The sequence below is a fragment of the Rattus rattus genome, chromosome 2 (assembly GCF_011064425.1).
Source record: "Rattus rattus isolate New Zealand chromosome 2, Rrattus_CSIRO_v1, whole genome shotgun sequence".
NCBI lineage: Eukaryota > Metazoa > Chordata > Mammalia > Rodentia > Muridae > Rattus > Rattus rattus.
The window spans coordinates 192,862,900-192,880,357 of record NC_046155.1 but is presented as its reverse complement, the minus strand read 5'-3'; the positions used below and the strand labels follow the sequence as shown (position 1 = coordinate 192,880,357).

The following is a 17,458-nucleotide window of genomic DNA, read 5'->3' as shown; positions in this document are numbered from 1 at the left end:
GTTCTGTGTTTGTGTGTGTGTGTCTGTGTGTGTGTGTTTCTGTGTGTGTGTGTCTGTGTGTGTGTGTGTGTGTGTGTGTGTGTGTGTGTGTGTGTGTGTGTGTGTGTGTGTGTGTGTGTGTGTGTGTGTGTGTGTGTGTGTGTGTGTGTGTGTGTGTGTGTGTGTGTGTGTGTGTGTGTGTCTGTGTGTGTGTTTGTGTGTGTGTCTGTGTGTGTGGGTATCTGTGTGTGTGTCTGTGTCTGTGTGTGTTTGTATGTGTGTTTGTGTGTGTCTGTGTGTGTGTGTGTTATTGGGTCATGTTTGACCTAATTGATTTTATTCAAAAGAGAATCACCACATTGTAATTTAAAGTTATTTATTTTTTTTCAAAATTGGCTTTTTGGTGAAATGTTTTAGGAAACATTTCAAATGCATATTCTAAGTGTTTTATATTAAGTTTCTATCTCCACACTTCCAAATATACACAGAAACAGAAGGCACCGTGTGACCCTCCACACACCAGGGGGAGGTCAGCGCTCAGCCTGTTGGTATCCTCCTGGGATGGAAGCTTGCTCCTCGTAAGTCTCCAGTCCCCAGCACCATCTACTGATAGAAGGTCTGTGTGGCGTGAAACCCAAACGTTCGTAACTTTTTCTGGAACTTTTGCTGCCACTCAGGGTGACTATTTACAGGAATTTTTATAAGACAGTTTGTAGAATCTTCAAGCAGGCTGTTCCTGAATAAGGGTCAGAAGAGGAAGGACACACTGGAATGGACACATCCGAGGAATCCTTCTGCCTGCTGTGCAGAAAATGCCAGGGAGGCCCTAGCAGCTGAGCCCCTTCCTACCTGTTGGTTGGGTACAGGTTTGATTGTTTAAGTCTCTGCCAGGTTTCCACCAGTCTGGATATTAGCCAGACACTAGAGAGTTCTCCCTGGATCAAAACTGTTCTGAACGCAGGCAGACCGCTGCTGTTCTTGGCATGTGAAACTCCCCTGTGCCTGTGAACTTTGGGTTGTTTTTGTAGATGTTTATTTTCAGAGGGCACCCAAGGTCTGTCTGCCAGACTGCCACCCCTATGTGGAAGCTGCATCTTAACCTCAAAAGGGAATTAATTAGGCCTCCATCCACCCTAGGGCTATAGGTACCCATGCCAGCCACAGTTTGTATACCAAACCCCCTGAATGATAGGTTTTCTGACTTTCAAAAATAGGCCGGGGGGAAGGCAGGCACTTGCTTAGTGCCTGGCAGGAGCTCTGGGCTTGGACCTTAAAGCACTCATTGGTCTGTGTGGCAGCCTGGAGCTGCCAAGCACACATGGTTGGTGTGTGTGTGTGTGTGTGTGTGTGTGTGTGTGTGTATCTGGGTATTTGGGGAGCTCTTGTTGACTCTAGTGCCATCTGAAGAGAGATTGCGGTCTGGAAGGTTCTGCTAACTGGAAAGCCATGGGGCCTACACTCAGTTCTCAGGTTTTAAGTTCTGTGTGCCTTATGTTTGTCAATGGGTCTAGAGTGACTATCAGTATTCTCTCTATATGCTATTTTTTTTTTAACAAGTAATGGCAAAGTGCACATTGAAACTAACCATTCCTGTCAGCTACTTCCCATCACTTGGTCAGCCTGCCCCAGAGGCCGAGACAAGCTTTGCAGGCAGCAAATGATTTCAGCCCCTCTGCCATGCCACATGGCTCCTGCTAACATACATGGGATAGACTCTGCCAAGATGTAGCCATGTCCGTGGTGACAGACACTAAAACCTACAAGGAACTCTAGCTCAGTAGGTCAGGTAAACACCCATCGTTACTGGGTCTGGGGCCTTGAGCTGCCAGACATTTTCTTGATTAATGGTTGACTGATGTAGGAGGGACCAATCCATTATGGGTGGTGCCATGCATGGGCAGGTAGGTGAACAAGCTGAAAGTCCGGCACTGTGAAACATGCTTTTAATCTTGGCACTCAGGAGGGAGAGGTAGGCAGATCCCTGAGTTCAAGGCTAGCCTTGTCTACAAGAGCTAATTCTAGGACATCCAGAGCTACCCAGAGAAACCCTACCCCCTTCCCCCATTCCTTGCAAAAAAAGAAGTTGAGTAAGCCATAGAGAGCAAGCCAGGAAGCAGAATTCCTCCATGGTTTCCGCCTGGAGTTCCTGCCCTGACTTGCCTCAGTGAGGGACTGTGACTGTAAAGTGGAAATAAACTCTTTCTACCCAAGATGCTTTTGTTCACGGTATCTATCACAACACGACAACAGAAATCTAGAGGCGATGCCCAAGTACAAGTGAGACAAAGTTTCCCCAACAAAAACTACCAAGCAAGGCCTGGCACCAAAGCAGACAGAACCTGATAGCTTCGGAAATGTGTGGGCACCGACGAGCGCCTCTGCATCTTCTCTGTGGCCATCATGAGGGGCAGGGAGCTGAAGGGCACCCGGAATGCCTGGAAACACAGCTGGATGTTCTTTGTCAACAAGGTGATGGTGGCCGTGGGTCAAAGCCCATGCAGACAGCCTGCATCGGGTCAGCAAGACATTGAGAGGTGAAGGTGGACTCCCTTTTACCAACTACACGAAGAAGTTCCGTGGTTCAGGAACTATATAAAAAGGGTTTTGCTGGAGTTTGGGAACAAAGCAACTTTAACTGTGAACCTGGGTCCAGGGCTCCTAAAGCCGCTCCCTGGGGGAGCGGGGGCCGAGGCAACCAGGCCTGCCCACTGCCCCCAAGAAAGGTGTGGTAACCATGGTGTCTGACTAGGAAGTATGGGAGCAGAGTGACCAGTTGACCCTAGAGCAGGCCCGTGGCCTGAAGCTTTTGTGGGATGCCCAGTCGGGAAGATCCCAGCAGTTGGACGATGACCTTCGAGAGGGTGCACCAGAGTTTGAGGGAGAATGGGGGGGAGGAGGAGGAGGAGGAGGAGGAGGAGGAGGAGGAGGAGGAGGAGGGGAGGAGGAGGAGGGAGGAGGGGAGGAGGGGAGGAGGAGGAGGAGGAGGGGGGAGGAGGAGGAGGAGGAGGATAGCCGACTCTAGGACTTTCCAACAAGTTCTTCCTCTCCACTGGACCACCCAGGACTGCTGTCACCCCTCTGGAGGGAGCAGCTGTTTATTTTGCTTTGGTGACTTTGTATAAAAAATAAATTTTGCCTGCTTCTGCCTCCCTAGTGCTAGGATTGAAGGTGTCTGCCACCATTGACCAATCCTGACCGACCGGACCCCAAGATCAAGAGACCTTCCCTCGGGTTGCTTGAAGGTTTCGGATCGAAACCTAAGTATCAATGCTAAGCAAGACCACGTGCTGAGATCCTCAGGTGGGAGAGGCCGGGTCCCCACCTGACAGTCTAATAGGCGAGGCCAGGGGCATCTCAGCGAGGTCAAGGTGTAGTGGCAAATGGGGGTACAGGGAATGTATGTCGCATCTCTCCGACACGATGTAATCCCTGCCCCCAAACACCAGTTTAGTTTGGACCGGGACAGGCAGCATTTAAAGAGTGTGTCAGGTGTACACACACCACTCACAAGCACACACTCAATCACCAAGGTAGCTTCAGAGTGAAGGTCACTTTGCGCTTCTGCAGTCCCGCTCGAGGAGACTGAGGCACAGAACCCAAGGACGCCATCCCGGGTCGCAGGTGCTGGGGTGAGGTGAGCTGGAGGGGGCGCTGCGCGGGGCAAGCGGCAGCAGGGTTTCCCTGCCCGGCTCAGCCCGCAGCCCCCAGCTGCCCATATAAGGCCGCGGTCCAGGCAGGGTCCGGGCTCCTGAAGTTCTCCGCCGCTGCAGCCTCCTCCGCGGCGAGGAATGTGTGGAATCTCCCTCACCCGCAGCTGCCCGCGGCAGGGAGGACAGTCCGGGAGTATCCGACCGGGGAAAGCAAACCCACGAGGCTCAGTCCCGGTCCCCACTGTGGCTCGCAGGTGCCTGCCTCGCCGCTTGGGGGAGCGCGGCAGTCATCGGAGCAGCCCGGCGGCGGTGCCACTTCACCTGCCCGGGGTAGCGCAGCGGGGCCAGAGTGGAGGAGGTGAAGGAGGTGGAGGAGGAGGAGGAGGAGGAGGAGGAGGAGGAGGAGGAGGAGGAGGAGGAGGAGGAGGAGGAGGAGGAGGAGGAGGAGGAGGAGGAGGAGGAGGAGGAGGAGGAGGAGGAGGGGGAGGAGGAGGAGGAGGAGGAGGAGGAGGAGGAGGAGGAGGAGGAGGTGGAAAGGAAGAGGAGGAGGAGGAGGTCCTGTCCTGGCGTTGGAAGAGGAGGAGGAGGAGGAGGAGCCTGCGGCGCCGGAGCCGGGCACAAAGTGAAACTCCTGGAAGCCGCGCGCCCTCGGGCAGGACCCCGCCCCGGCTCCCCTGTGCTCCCGGCGCCCATGGCGCTGAGCAAAGGGCTGCGACTGCTGGCGCGGCTGGACCCCACCGGCCCGAGCAGCGTGCTGCTGGAGGCGCGGGGCCGCGGCGACTGTCTACTCTTTGAGGCCGGCGCGGTGGCCACGCTGGGTGAGTGCCGCGCTCCCGTGCTCCCCACGCGGGCGGCGATGCCAGGGAGTTAGTAAAGGCGCCCGACTCCGTGGAGTCCTGGGGACTAGCGGCGTTCAGTTCCCCGACCGGGAGGACCCCGGCGGCTTGGGGATCGCCAGGAGCGCTTGTTCACAGGAGTAATAGGTGCGAGGGACACCAGAGAGCTGGCCCCTCTGGCTGGACGATGCGTCGCTCTCCCCTGGGAGGGATGTCTCCGGGTGCACTCTTTCCCGGGCGGGGATGGGGTGGGGTGGGGGCGTCTGTTCCTGGAGAACCAACCGGCTCTAATTCCGCTCCTGGTGCTCATTGCGGGAGCTTGGCATGTTCTGGACACCCTGAAGAGGGTGCCCTGAGGAGGAGTCCACCTAGTGCTCCCTTGCTCGTGCACCTGTTGAATACACCAAAGCTGCATTGCCTTGCCTGAAGGGATGACACGTAGACACCAAAACAGACTTTGAGAAACATGGATGGCACCCTTCATTTGCCTCCTATAAATACTCCATCAGAACAGGAGTAGAACCTGGAAGCAAATATACTGTCTGGTGACTTTATCTTTATGCTGGGGCTGAGGTGAGGGCAAGCCGTTGTATTGATTGACTATAGAGTTCTTGAGATTAGCATTGTGCTAAGGACCTTAGAGACACAATCTTACACAACCTTTACACCTTTAACTCGTAATAAAGGTAAACAAACAGAGGCCCAAAGACTCTAAGACACTTGCTCCAGGCAATACAGCCTTGTGTGTGGCTATTTTGGTGATGTCATGCGGTGCGTGCCTTCCTGGTAACTGCAACTTCCGGATCCCTAGTTTTGTAATTGACATTCGCAAGAAGGTCTAGGTAGCATAAAGCCAGCAGTCAGATAGGATGGGTAGGATTTTCATGACGAGCCTTGGAGGACAGGCTTGAGACAGTGGGTGCCCAGTTGTTTGTCGTCCTGGTGTCCCTGGCTAAACAGGATCACTTATATTTTGGGAGGGAAGTAATGCAAAGCACTCGTTTGCAAAGTGCTTCATGTTCTTTCTTCAGGTTTGCATGTGTTGACTCCAGCTGCTGCATACGTATCTGTGTGTGTGCATACACATGTGTTAAAGGGAACACATCCATTGCCACTTCCTGGGCCAGGCCATTCATGTGTAATTTATCCAGCTGGGTGTGGTGGGATACACCCCATGCTCTGCCTAGTCAAGGTGGGAGGGTGAGTGGGTAGAGGGATTAAGCTGCGGAGTTTCATACCAGATTGGGCAACCTTACCAGACCTCAAAACATGCTGGCGAATACAGATACAGAAAAGGCAAACGGCAAGTAGCTGCCTTGCTCTCAGTCGCTTGATTAGGGAAGCCGGCTTCTGTGTCACATTATTCCAATTGGAGTTCTGTCCTGCAAAGTCCCAGTGTGGTCATTTGTTGCAGCCTTGAAAGAAAATCGTGGAACTTTCCACTCCATTTTAGATGTCTACTCCAGAAGGCATTTCTCAGAACCCAGCCATTAATTTCATGATACAAAGTTACTGTGACTTGGAAGAGGCTGCACAAAGCTAAGTGGTGCTCATACCCCAGCGAGAGTGGCTCTGAAGCCACTTGGAACAGGTGTCTCCCATCCCGCAACTGAGTTTGCGCCACAATGCCCGTGCATGGCGACGATGATACAGGACTTTGGATTTTACAGCGGAAGTTGTGATGAAAAGAGTTACTCACAGTTATGGGTTTGTTTTCCTTGGTCAACGAAAATGACACTTTTTATTTCTTTTTTTAAAAGAAATTGTAGCCTTTGCTGATAATGTTGTGAGAGGATCACAAGAGAGCCTTTGTTATCGCAAAGATACTGCTTTGCACTTTTAAAACATCCTAAATGCCTCATTGTTGATGGAATAACTCTAAACTTGAAATCGCCACCTGTCTCCAGGGCCAGCCAGCTACGTGACTTTCTATTCCTTGGCATTTCTTTTCCCCCAAGGAATAGGACTGGAGAGGTGTCGGCAGCCATCTTCCAGAGGACTAGATCATGAGTCCCAGCACTTCCGTGGCAGTCCACAACTGTCTGTAACTCTATTTCCTGGAGATCTGACGCTCTTTTCTAGCCTCTGAGGTCATCAGGCACATGTGGTACACAGATGTACATTCAGGCAGAACACCCGTATACTTGAAATAAGAATAATTTTTTTTTTTTTTTGAGGCAGTATCTCATAGCCCAGGCTGGCCTGGAACTCACTTTGCCCCTACCTCCCGGGTGTTGGAATAAATGATGTGTGTTAACCACTCAGCTAATCTTTTCAAAATATTTTTTACGTTTTAATGTTTGGGGGTGTTTTTGCAGTGTGTGTGTCTGTGTACCGACCACACACATGTGCCGTGTCTGAGAAGGCCACAGATCCAGCTGGATCCCCGGAACTGGAGTTAAACAGCTTTGGGTCACCATGGGGATGTCGGGAGTCAAACCTGAGTCCTCTGGAAGTGTCCACTGTGTTTAACGGCTGAGCCAGCTCTCCAGCACCCCTCCCCCATAAATAAACCTTCAAGGAAGGAAGAGAGACGCACTACCTCCTGAGTGTTGGTGGCAGTGGGAGAGGCAGAGACAGATGAAGACAGTACGTTTATGGCAGTCTAATCCCGACTCCTTCCTTATGGGCAAGGGGTGTGGCAGCCTGTTGTTTCCCTTGGTCAGTCAGTTCCTATGCTGGGCTGCATTCCCAGGGAGCCTAATGGAGTCCAGATTCCTGCCTTGTGGGGAATAGTCTTTCTTGGCCTCTGTGTTCTTCTAAGCTGTGTCCACACTTTTACCAGGCATGATAACGACTTCCATGACTGAGCCCAGAGCTGGGAGTGTATCTTTGTACACACTGTGTGCCAGGACCTTCCTAGTACATGTATGTCCTCCAGGAGGTGCCATCTTGAAAAATGTCTCCTATTCAGGGACTGTGCGCTGCCTTACAGGTTTTAGGCAATTTTTGAAAGATGGGCTCTTGGATTGGATACTGAGTTTAAGGAATGAGCAGGTGAACAATGAGCAGTTGGTGAGGGAAGGCGTCTGTAACCTGCCCTTACCTGTTCTAAACCACCTCCAAGGTGATGGTCTTTACACAAGATCATCTTGCCTGCTAGCAGGAGGCTTGTTGAAGGAATAATCCCAGCGTTCTGTGTCTATAGAATTCAGTTAAGGATCGTTTATGTGGATCAGTGATAACATCTTCCAGAGGCAGAGGCTGACAGGCGCGTGCACCAGTTCGGAAGGCCTTTACCATTGTTGTGGTGACCCGAGTGAGCGTGTGGAGCCTTCTTTGTACTATACAGATGTTCTTACGTGAGTGCCGGGACTGTAGTACCCGCTGTCTCTCCTGTCTCTGTCTCTTTTAGACTCAGGATAGACAAATGAAACATGTTGATCCTCGGTTCTCTAGAGACCCCCGGGAAGGGCATGTGGGAGCAGCCCTGTGTGTACACCTTGGTTTGCTGACTGAAACTCTGCCTCATCTTCCTCTAGCCTTGCCTCTGTTGATGGATGACAGCCAGGGAGACATGGGGAAGGAGGCTTGTGAGGTTTAAACAGTTGGCGAATGCCCCTAAATTTTGGGGGTTTTCCTGGGGAAAGGTTGCACACGAACAGCTGACTTCCTGACTAGCCCAGCTGCTGTGTTTGTCAGACACCACAGCTATGCTTGGTTTGCACGAGTGAGGTGGCCCTGAGCCCAGCTAGGCCCCTTTAGGAGTGTTCATTTTCTTAGGTTCCGTAGCTAAAATCTGTGAGAACCACGAAGGGGCCATTGTGTAGATACAGAAGAGAGGTGGAAACACACGAAGGTCCTGACCTGAGCCATTGGAGCTCTGGGCCAGGGTCACAGTGGCTGATGGGCCCCTCATCACGGTATGTGGACCATTTCCACAGAGCAGGTTTTCTCTGCACCCCGTTTGTAAAAATGAAAACAGGTAACCATGTCTCTCTTCTTGTTGCAAAGTGGTTACTTCAGTTCTGAATGGGCTCTAATTGGGACAGCGTGGCTCAGAATTTTATTTTTAACATTTAATTATGAAAACCATACAGAGAAACAGAGCAGGGAAAATCGACCTTCATGGACTTATAAAGTATTAGTGGTTGTCAATATTTTGATAAATTAATATTTTTCCACACACCCCTCTGAGTAAAAAGAGCCTCCTGAAATGTAATTTGTTCTATACTGAGTGAGATTTTACTTTTCTCACATTGACTGATGCGCGCTCTCTCTCTCTCTCTCTCTCTCTCTCTCTCTCTCTCTCTCTCTCTTCCATTCAATTTGCTTTATTTTGCCATAAATTAAAAAAAATTAGACATCTTTATCCGGACAAAGCGATGTTGTGATACATGCAATGTATCACACAAACAATGTGGAATAATTAAATTAAGCCACTTACCACACTCATTTCGAATACAGTTGTTTGTTTTGGTTTTTATGGTGAGAAATTTAAATGTACTCTTTCAGCCATTTTGAAATGTTCAGTACATTGTTACTAGTTCCAGTGGCCCACAGACTATGTAAGTTCATAATCAACTCAACAGAGATCTCCACGGTAGAAATGGTGTGAGCAGATTCAGGTCATTTGGGAGTTGGTGACCCTTAACCGGGGAACCCCTGATCTGCTTAGGGCTCACTGGTGGGCTCAGGAGGGGACCCCGTTATTAGAATAGCCCGGGGACTATATCCACTAGCTTCTGTGCTTGCCCTTCTCGATACTCCTCCCCCCTAGCTCCCTGCCCCTTGCTGTGCAAATTGCACAGCCCTGATGCAGAAACGGACTCCTTCCTCAGGCCCCTGACTGATTAGCCAATGGGGTTCCTGCCATAGGCCCCTGGAATGGAACCTAAGGTAGCTGAGTATCTGTTGTGTGTACTTGAGACCCCTGGCAGGGGTAAACGGCCAAGGGGGAGGCGGTGGAAGAAGAGCAGGCTCGAACAGCTCTGCCTGTTGGCCACATTTTAGACTTGTCCCTCTGGCCAGTCACGGAGATCTGCTTCCCAAAGCAGGAGGACAAAATGTGTATTGTTAATGTTTGCTACTTTGATTAAAATAGAGAAGGAGGTCAGCATGGGAGGTGTGGAGGGTCATGGTCCTCTGACCCTAGGCTCTACAGACAGCCAGGCTGGCTGCCTTGGGCACATGTGCCAGTCTGTGGGCCATGGGCTACTTCTGGACTATATATACTCAGTTTCTGCAGCCTTGCCAAATGAGGACAGGGACCGGTTCCCCCTACCTGATTGCCTTTCAAGCCCCAGATAAACGGATCTGAGCCAGACTTGGGAACCAGGTTGGGGTTCCTAAACATTTCTGAGTGGGCCGTGTGGTATGGTGGTTAACCCACTAAGGGATGAATATCAAATCAGGCCAGGTAGGTGTTTGAAAGTGTGAAAGTTTCAGAGCACCTTGCCACATGGAGGACATGGGCTGTCTGCTGGCTCCATCCTCAAGCCAGCACAGCCCAGCCAAGGCCACGTCCCATTCTTTCTTCAGGAAAATTGAGGTGAATGAAAAGCTTCAAGAGTCATCAGGGCCTTGATCCGGAACTCTGCCTGAAGCGTTCGTGTCAGGAAACAGACACGGATCAGGAGCCTGTTAGCTTCAAGGAGGCTTGTTGTAAGTTAGCTTGAGGTTTTCAACCAGTTAACTAAGCTTTGGCTCAACCTGACAATAGCTGGCTAGCATTTGGTGATATGAGCCTGGTGCCATTTTAAGTGGTTTAAATATATCAATTTAATACTCGGAATAAGGCAGATCCTAGTGAGCTCTATGTTATACTTGGAGAAACCGAGGCAAAGAGAGGCATAAGAACGTGTCTGAGGTTTCACTTCTAGTTAGTGGTGGGGCTGTGATTTGTATAAGACCCGCCTGCGAGGACAGGAAGTCAGGTAAAATGCCATTCTTGCTGTAAAAATAAGCAAATATATGTGTGAAGAAAGACTCCCTTTATCCGTTTGTCCTGTGGGCTTGCTGGTGAGTATATCCACCCCACAGTCCGTCCAATTAAAGCTGGTTTCCTCTGACACACTTTTTTTTTTTTTTTTTTACAGAGGAGGCTCCTACTTAGAAACAAGTCTCCTCCTTTTTGAGCAGAGCGCCTGGGGCATTGCTAAAGATAAACCAGATGCTTAGTGCAGTGCGCGTGCTTTGGGTGCACTTCAAGCTTGCATTCTTCGGGGACAGAGTGGAGCCTGGGCTCTGGTGTGCTTTGCCGTGGATGTCTTGGCATGGTACTGATGCGGTATCCCGGTGCTGAGTGAAAAGCAGTCTCCCCACGGTGGTGGATGAAGGAGAACGCGCCCCACCCCCTCCCCCTCAGACTCATGTTGGAATGCTTAGCCTCCAGTTGGTGGAACTGTTTGGGAAGGATTAGGAGGGAATGGCTTTGTTGGAGGAGGTGTGTCCCTGGAGGTGGGCTTAGAGCTTACAATAGCCCCTAGTAGGCACCTTCTCACCCCCTCAGCCTGCAGATAAGGATGTAAGCTCTTAGCTACTGCTCCCTGGGCTCAGCCTCTGAAATATTAGCAAACTCTCAACTGAACGCTTTCTTTTCAAAGTTGCCTTGGCTATGGTGTTTCATCACAGCAAGGAACAATAACTAAGACAGTCGTGCAGCGGGAACCCTGGCACCCTCAGGCTCCCTAGGGCACTCCTGGGAGTGGAATGGGAGGACTGTTATGGACGAGATAGAGGGCTGGGCCCTCCTGAGCTCTGGATTTGAATCAGAAGTTTCTAAGTGAGGTAGGCACTGTGGGAGCAGACCCACCTGCTCCCTCCTCTCCCGGCTTAGCCTGTCCTGGGAGCCGGATGATCTGCCAGGCAGGTGTTCAGAGCAGTGCTGGGCTCAAAGGCAGTGCTGGGCAGGCACTGGTGTCTTTGCCAAGGTTTGTGTGGGAAGGCGAGGTGCACCTGGCAGGCCCCACTTGTCTGTCACTTACGATATATGGGACCGGCAGGGTGCTACTTGCTCCCAAAGTCTCCTGGCTTAACAGATGCTTCAGAGCCAGATTCTTTGGGAGTACATTAACCGCAGAGGACAGGTGGCAACTTGTTCTGGAGGCCAGGAACATGTCCTGATGTACAAACATGGAGGGCTGAGTTCAACCTGAGAGCAGCGTTTTTAGGAAAATGGGATTCCCTAGTTAGGTCTGCTGTGTCAGGGAGTGGGCGCTTTCTCCTCACCTCTGTGCATTCTGTTATGCCCTCAAGCCCCGGAGGATGATGGGCCTCTCTTCTGCTCTCCTGGACCCCATGCCCAGCGTGCACGCAAGCTCCTGTTTTGTCCTCAGTTCGCATCTGCTTTGGGTGAAGCTACGTATGTCCTGAGAACAGGGCCCCATCCTGGCAGGTCTTGGGGAGGCTCAGAGCCACGTGTCCTCGCTGGTTCAGGGCTGCCGTGGGCTTTGTCAGTGGAGGAAACATGGCATTTGTCCCTGGAGACATGGCTCCACAGATGAGAGCACTGGTTGCCCTGCCAGACGACCAGAGTTCAATTCTCAGCACCCAGTTGACAGCTCACAACTGTCTATAACTCCTACTCCAGGGGACCTGACACCCCCACACAGACATAAATGCAAGCAAAACACCAATGTACTAGACAGACAGAAAGACAGGTAGGTAGATAGTTTTTTTTTTTTTTTTTAAGACAACGATGAAGGTCCAGATGGACAGAGAGCCTGGCATCTAGCCAGCATTCCTCCCTCCTGTCAGGGCTGCCTTTGTGTGAGGGCAGAGTATCGATGATTCGGATTGTTAGACGTCATCTTTAATGAAAATGTAACTATAACCAACCTTCTACCTCCCTTAGCAAATCCCTCTCTTGCCTGCTCTGCCCATGAGTCAATAACAGAGAAGGAGTTGGCTGTTCCGCTTGGTAAAATTGCCTTAGTGAGGTGGCCGACACATGGGATACCTGCTATGCTGTCTTGGCTGCTGCCTTCTGGTCAGCTACATGGTCTGTCTGAACAGCTTCTCTTCCTGAGAGGAAGCATAGAATCAAATATCAGCGCTGCGGGTCCCAGAACGAGAGATTGCCTCCCTGGTTTCCCTCATCCGGAACTTGCACATTTGTTAGGGAAAGTGATGACTGTTGTGACCACAGAGACCAGGTCATGGGACAACTTAGCCTTCAGGGTTGACTCAGGCCCTTTCTCTGCTGCTAGGCATAAACAACAAGACTGATACAGTGTTGTAAATCCCTGATTCTCCATCTGTACTTCCTGGGGATCTTAAAATGCAGCGTCTGCCTCAGTGGTGAGGCAGGATGTACGTGTGTGTGTGTGTGTGTGTGTGTGTGTGTGTGTCTGTGTGTCTGTGTGTCTGTGTGTCTGTGTGTGTGTGTGTGTGTGTGTGTCTGTGTGTCTGTGTGTCTGTGTGTATCTGTGTGTGTCTGTGTGTGTATCTGTGTGTGTCTGTGTATGTTTGTGTGTCTGTGTGTGTCTGTGTGTGTCTGTGTGTGTCTGTGTGTGTGTGTCTGTGTGTGTGTGTGTGTGTGTGTGTGTGTGTGTGTGTGTGTGTGTGTGTGTGTGTGTGTGTGTGTGTGTGTGTGTGTGTGTGTGTGTGTGTGTGTGTGTGTGTGTGTGTGTGTGTGTGTGTGTGTGTGTGTGTGTGTGTGTGTGTGTGTGTGTGTGTGTGTGTGTGTGTGTGTGTGTGTGTGTGTGTGTGTGTGTGTGTGTGTGTGTGTGTGTGTGGGTGTGTGTGTGTGTGTGTGTGTGTGTGTGTGTGTGTGTGTGTATGTCTGTGTGTGTGTATGTCTGTGTGTGTCTGTGTGTAGAGGGGGTGTTAATCTATATTTCTCACCAAAACTCAGGTGGTTCTGGCCCATCTGAGTGGTTTCAGCACTACCTTGGGAGAGGAGGCTCGCATTAGCGCTCTGCCTCCCTGTGTCATTCTTCCCCTCAGGAAAGTTACTTAACGCTCCTGTAGTTCTGAATGGTAATCCGGAAGCAACCAACATGGCTTCTCCTATAGTGAGATTCCTTTTTTTATAAGATTTATTTCTGTGTATGTGTGTATATTTGTGCAAGTTCATGCCATTTGTGTGCAGGCACCCCTGAGGTCAAAAGAAGGGATCAGATTCTCTGAAGATGGGCTCACTGGATGCCCACTCTCTAGTAGCCCCAGCATCTCCCCGGCCTCTCCTTTAAAAAAAAAAAAGTCTTCCACACTAAGCGTAACTCTCTCTGGGACACTCTTTCCTAAAACACACAGTGGCTCCCAGCCCCTGCCAGAGCTATCTGAAGTAGAGTTCTCTCTCTAATGAGTCCTCTGTCCCTCCTCCTGTGCATTCTTTTCCTGCCACTGCTTCCCCTGAATGCTACTGCGGCCTCAGAGCCACTCCCAACCCCCACTCCCAATGAGATTTTTAAAGATTTATTTATTTATATGAGTGCACTGTAGCTGCCTTCAGACACACCAGAAAAGGGCATCAGATCTCATTACAGATGGTTGTGAGCCACCATGTGGTTGCTGGGATTTGAACTCAGGACCTCAGGAAGAGCAGTCGGTGCTCTTAACCACTGAACCATTTCTCCAGCTCCCGTTGAGATTTTTTTTTAAAAAAAAAAAAAAACGAAAGCTTGTTTTCTTTCTTTTTTTTTTTTAAGATTTATTTATTTATTTTATGTATGTGAGTACACGGTAGCTGTCTTCAGACACACCAGAAGACGGCATTGGATTCCATTACAGATGGTTGTGGGCCACCATGTGGTTGCTGGGACTCGAACTCAAGACCTCTGGAAGAGCAGTTAGTGCTCTTAACCGCTGAGCCATCTCTCCAGCCCCCCCGTTGAGATTTTTAAACCGCAGTGGAAGCGTGCTGTTCAGAGCTTACCACTATAATAGTATCAAACTGTATAAAACCAAATGTAAAATGAAGAACAATCACCTTCTGGTCTGTGCACAGATGGCCTAGACACCCTGGGTTTCTGAGTGTACATCTGACCTTGGCGACATCCTCCTCTATTCCAGATTTCTGGTTCGCTTTGCTGTTGGGAAACTTGGGCTACCAAGAGTTGACTGGAAGATGTCTTCAAAGAGCAGATAGGCTCAGAAGAAAGACTTGAAGGTGTTTGACCAAGAAGGTGCAGGCTTTGGGGATGGTTCCACCACTTCTTGGGGGTCCCAGACTGCTCTTTACTTCCTTCCTATCTTCTCTCTCTCCTGAACAGTCTGAGGAACTTAAGGTATTAATGTCCATCTTGGATACCCAGAAACTCTTAAGATCTGGTCCTGAGGTGTCCAGGAGCGAAGGGATAGTCACGTCTGAGCTTCTTGGCATCCTCCAGGAGACAGATGGACAGACAGACCCATGAGTGTGCAGGAGGTCAAATCAGAGTGGAAAATGTTGGTGCGCTGGTTTGGTCGCTAACTTGACACAATCTATAGGATGCCCTGAGAAGACGGCTCAGTGAGAGATTGCTTAGATCACGTTGGCCTGTGGGTTCCTATCTAGGGAACAAGACAGATGTCCAGAGGTTGAGGCAAGGTGCCTTAAGGTGTCTTGGTGTGGGACAGGCTCCTTATATACTGTTGGGTGGTAAAGGAAAGAACTAAGACCAGAAGGTTTGAAAATGTTTGGTAAGGGTTAAGTTTACCTCACAAAGGTCCATTCGAAAAGCTCAACAATGAGATAGGCCATCAATACAGGGCAATGTGACAGAGGCCTGTATTGCTTTTTGTCGCTACGATTGGAAACGATGACCAAGACAGTTTATAGATTCTTTCTTGGGTTTATGGTCCCAGAGGGAGAGTCTGCATGGACAGGGAGGTGTGGTAGCAGGTGTCTGGAGCAGGAAGTTGGTGCAGGGAGCAGGAAGCAGACAGTAAGTAGGGTGAGACTGCGACCCCACAGCCCACCCGCAATGGTATATGTCCTCCAGAAAGGCTCTGCCTCCTAAAGATTCCTTAGCTTTTCCAACCAGCACCAGCAGCTGGAGGCCTGGTGCTCATAGTCCTGAGCTCATTCAAACCACTACAAGGCCGTAAACAGACTTGCATGAATGGATTGCTTTGGTCTATTTAAAAGGTGCCCATTTGGTCTGGGGAGGGGGCTTGGTGGATTATTCAGGCAAGTGACCTGGGTTCAGAACCCCAGCTCCCATGTAAAAAAATCAGGCCCACCAAGTCCTAGCTCTGGGAAGCAGAAAGAGGAGGATCCCAGATAGTCAACGACCAGACAGTCTAGCAGAACCAGTTAGATTCTCTAACTCCAAGTTAAGTCGGAAAGCAATTCAAAAAGATACTCAGGGTTGAACTCTGGCTTGTATACACATGTGTAAACACATTTGAATACCAATATGCTTGTGTAGTGCCACACACACCCCAACATACACACACACACACACATACACACATACACACATACACACACACACACACAGAGAGAGAGAGAGAGAGAGAGAGAGAGAGAGAGAGAGAGAGAGAGAGAGAGAGGTTGAAAGAGAGCGAGCGCTGGGGAGACGGTGGATATTTGATAAATAGGGATGCTGGTGACTACCGTGACATCTGATGGGACCCTTGCTGAATGTTCCGATCAGGCCTTGCTTGACACTAGACTTAGAAAGCTGGGTGTGCCTGCAGGGTGGGGCTGTTGCTTCTTACTCTGGGGACTTCATGCAGGGGGCTGCTCCTACAATCAGTAGTCTGATAACTAGCTCCTCCCCCATCCTAAAGCCCCATGTGCATAGGAATGAGTCGCCCTTATAGAAATCGTACGTGCTTGAACTCCAGGTTTCATGAAAGGGTCATAACATGTTATAAAAGTCAGCACATCTAAGGAAGCCCCAAGTGTGACATGTTGTCCAGCTGTTGTAATTCACTTACTGATTTTTCTTGTCCAGGGGTGAAATGTCAATCAAGATCTTTTACTAGAATCAGTATTAAATTGTTAACAGTTGACATTCTTCTACCTTTTTGAGATTGCCAAGGATCTTGGTTCATTTTCTGTTGCTATAACAAAATACCCAGTGATAGAACTTTTATAGGGAAAAGAAGTATTTATTTAGCTCAAAATTCTGGAGGTCCAAGCCTATGGTGAGGATCTTGTGGTAGATAGTATCACATGGCAGGAAGTTGTGTGTGCGTGTGCGTGAGAGAGAGAGAGAGAGAGAGAGAGAGAGAGAGAGAGAGAGAGAGAGGAGAGAGACGGACAGACAGAAAGACACAGAAACACAGAGACAGAGACACAGAGACAGAGACACAGAGACTGAGAATAAAGTCATATGTCAAGAGAGGAAGGAGGAAGCCTAGGAGAGAATTCAAGCTCTCTCTTTCATACCAGTTCACGTCAGTGTCGTTCTTGAGGGGATGAGCCTGCACCCTCAGACCAGCACTAATCCCTTCTTGAAGTCACAAGAAGTGGCCTTCTACACTTAAGGCCACACCTCTTAAAGTTTCCACCACTTGCCAGCACTGCCTCACTAGAAACAAGCTTCCAGCATGCGCCTTTAGGGAACAAACTGGATCCAAACCACAGCACCGGGGTTCAGGGCTAGACAGGTGTCTGGTTCTTATACTGAAGGAGGGAAAGACTTCGCTGAGCCTTTCGCCAAGCCTAGTCATACAGACACTGAGCTATAACCTTGTGTTAGATTAGACATGATAATAAACTACAGAGACAGGTAGGGGGTTATTAGATATTTTAAGAAACCCTGCTTTCAAAGCATTAGAAGAAAATAGAGGGGATGCTTACTCAGTTTCATGGTGTGGAAAGACTTTTAAAGTAAAGTATAAAATTCAGAGGCCATACCAGAAAGTCAGGGAGATCTGAGGAATACTTTGTTGAAACATAATGTTCAGATAGAAAAACAAGCACGGAGCATGCGCCTCAGAATTTTCCCACAGAGCTGGTGAGAGGATACAACATGTCTGTCTCTTCCCCTGGGTCATGCTGATAGGTTTGACCACACAAAAACTTCACACTGCACTGAATGAAAAGACACAGTGGCGTTTGTAGATAAGCAATACCCAGAAAGAATCTGGAGAAACCCAGTAAGGGCCAAAGAG

General features: G+C 49.8%; 1 protein-coding gene and 1 pseudogene across 2 annotated transcripts in view; both read left to right on the top strand.

Moving 5' to 3' along the window:
• Positions 1-2,242: 2,242 nt before the first annotated feature.
• On the top strand, positions 2,243-3,991 carry LOC116893518 (annotated as a pseudogene).
• A 208-nt stretch (positions 3,992-4,199) lies between these two features.
• Synj2 (synaptojanin 2) overlaps positions 4,200-17,458 on the top strand; it is a 98,415-nt gene continuing 85,156 nt past the window's right edge. The window contains exon 1 of one of the 2 annotated variants that reach the window (XM_032894748.1): positions 4,200-4,447. In XM_032894748.1, coding sequence (XP_032750639.1) covers positions 4,321-4,447 — 127 coding nt within the window. In that variant the 5' untranslated portion in view covers positions 4,200-4,320. The remainder of the gene's footprint in view (positions 4,448-17,458) is intronic. The other variant, XM_032894749.1, reaches the window with a different exon arrangement.